This window comes from Nannospalax galili, unplaced genomic scaffold, assembly GCF_000622305.1.
Source record: "Nannospalax galili isolate Female #2095 unplaced genomic scaffold, S.galili_v1.0 scaffold46, whole genome shotgun sequence".
Lineage (NCBI taxonomy): Eukaryota > Metazoa > Chordata > Mammalia > Rodentia > Spalacidae > Nannospalax > Nannospalax galili.
Genome location: NW_008355790.1, coordinates 2,830,283 through 2,833,198, shown reverse-complemented (window position 1 = coordinate 2,833,198; position 2,916 = coordinate 2,830,283). Strand labels below are relative to the sequence as shown.

At 33.2% G+C, this 2,916-nt stretch overlaps 1 protein-coding gene across 1 annotated transcript in view; it reads left to right on the top strand.

The window, feature by feature from the left end:
* Positions 1-2,916, top strand: part of Ccdc110 (coiled-coil domain containing 110) — a 70,822-nt gene that overhangs the window by 57,255 nt on the left and 10,651 nt on the right. The window contains 3 exon segments of the mRNA XM_008853613.1: positions 645-716; positions 718-756; positions 1,546-2,751. Coding sequence (XP_008851835.1) covers positions 645-716; positions 718-756; positions 1,546-2,751 — 1,317 coding nt within the window.

The window sequence follows — 2,916 nt, the reverse complement described above, 5'->3', positions numbered from 1 at the left end:
TGACAATAGAATTTATTCTCATAATTGTTTTAATAGCTTTTGTATAATCCTCATTGCTATTATGAGATACAAAATGTATTTATCAAATCTGTAATCATTATGCCAAAAAATCTGAATTACTGTAATATTTTGCATATTGTTAAAACTGTAAGTTTAATTGTAAAAAAAAATTTTTTTTAAAAAACAAAAAAAGACAAAAAAAGACCAAAAAAAGTAAAACATTTAAAATTATTGAAACATAGTTCATAAAACTTTACTGTTTTACTCAGATGTGATGGCACATGCCTTTAATCCAAGAACTCAGGAGGCAGAGACAGGCAGATCTCTGTGAGCTTGAGGCCAGCATAATCTACATAAAGAGTTCCAGGGCAACCAGGGCTATATTGTGAGACCCTGTCTTTAAAAAAAAATTACTGTCTTACTAAGTTCTTTCTGATTTTATTGTAATAAATACATTCATTTCCTAAAGATTCCTTTTAATGATAGCAATTACAATAAATTAAGTTTAAACTTATGTTTTCTTAATGAAAAATAACAATGTATCAGACATGCAAAGGTATCTTTCAACTATATCTAATTTCTGCATAACTATAAGGCTATAAATCTGAAATTAAATTCTAACCTTCTCCATTTATTCTTTAAAGGTACAGTCTGAAATTAGTGAAATATTGAACAAAAGTATAATTGAAGTAGAAAACCCACAATGTAACTCAGAAAAAAAATCTAGCATTCAGCACACATACTGAAAAGGATTTGGTACGTTTCTCTATGTAAATAATTCCTGCATTTGGTATTTAAAAGCTGTTACTACAATTGGTTTGTTTTCACCTTTGCATTCATCCTGTCTTCACAGGAGCCATGGGTGGTCAGCGATGAACATAAATCCCTGTCCTGAAACCCTTTAAAGAAGTGTGTTTATCTCTGTATTTCTATAATGTTCCTATTTCTCTTGGAAAAGTCTTTGGGGAACACTTCACTTCATCCAGATACTGAAAATACCTAGGCAAATACAAGGCAGTTTGGGTAGCTTACTTGTCCATGTAGGGTTGACAGACCTGGAATGAATTCTGTGGAAGAGATTCAAACCAGAATGACCATCATTGTCCATTTCAATTAGAAAGCACATTTCCAGGTCAGTCATGACCCTATGAAATCACCTAAAACAAGACATGAATAACCCCAAAACAGAAATACTTGTTTTCCTTAAATTCTTATTTAACCTTCCTATGGTCATTCCTACAATGTTCTCCTGAAATATACTACATTCCTGTTTCTGAAATTAAGAGATTGACCCATGTATCCCCACCCTCCTGCCCCAAGGAAGTAAACACAATTCTAAAGCAAATTGCAAAGAGCATGATTGCAGATCTCAAAATAATTGATACTATTTTGTTCATTCTCAGCTAGAAAGATAGGGACATGCATATAGTCCCTTTGCTACATTAGTGAATCAAAAACTTTGTATAAATAAACCTTGCACAAATTTTATCTTAATATTTTGGTCATGCGGAATGACATTTATAATATGCTTTTTATTGTTGCTAGCCTATGGAGAAGCAAGAAGTCATTTCTATGGAGAAAACTGATCATTTTGAGGATCACAAGACTCTTCATTCAATGGAAGAAAACTTCAATAGTAATAATGGAAACAGTCTCTCTAAGACCATAAATATTCCATCCCAGATACATTTCAAAGACATGTTAGCTGTCCAGAATTTGAGAACTGGAACAGATAGCTCAGCTTCTGACAAAATTATGCACACCTCTGAAAATTCTAACATGGTGAAGAATTATAGTCTTTGTCATTTTCTGCCTTCAGTTCTTCAAAATGTGAAGCCTCAATCTGGTCCTGTAGTTCTGGACAAATCCACAATCCCTCTCCCTTTTCTGAAGCATGGATTTTGTGAAAACTTGGATGACATTTGCCACTCTATTAAACACATGAAGGAGCAACTTCAAAAGTCCCATGACAAGGAACTGGCACTTACAAATGAACTTCACACTTTAAAAACCAATACACATACTGTTACTCATGGTAAATATGAGCTGTCTCCCATTCATAACTCAAAAATAAACTTTATTGAGGAAGAAAACATGGAAGGTAACCTAAGTGAGGATATAAAATTAAGGAGAACTTCTGAACTAGAGACATTAGTAAGCAAATTACTCCCACTCAAGGAAACAGTGCCAAGATTGCATGTGAATTTTTGTAGGAAATATAAAAAACTATCTAAGAGTGAAAAATGCCAGGGGAAAAAGAATGAGAAAAATAAAAATGTTCCAATTACCAGCAAAAATATTACAGATTTCAAGTTCCACTCCAGAGTACCAAGACACACACTGTAACTGATTGACCAAATGAAACATAAAGTGAAAGACACAGAGGGGCAGCCATTTGTAGTAAGCCAAGGATCAATAATATTTGAAAATAAGAAAACACCCAAAGTCAACTCTGTCACTGGGCAGTGTGTTGCCAAAATTCATTATTTACAGAATTACTTAAAAGAATCCATGCAGATACAGCAAAAAGTAACAGAACTAGAGAATGAAAATCTAGCCTTAAAGGCCAAAATGAAACCACTTATCTTTACTACACAAGCCCTGATACAGAAAATTGAAACATATGAAAAGCAACTTAAGAATCTGGTTAAAGAAAAGAGCACTATTCAGTCCAAGTTAATTACAACAGAAGAACAAAACAAAGACTGCCTTAGAGAACTTAAGAAAATAATCAGTAAGTATAATGTTCTTGTTAGGGAAAGAGGAGGGCCAAAATGAAACCACTTATCTTTACTACACAAGCCCTGATACAGAAAATTGAAACATATGAAAAGCAACTTAAGAATCTGGTTAAAGAAAAGAGCACTATTCAGTCCAAGTTAATTACAACAGAAGAACAAAACAAAGACTGCCTTA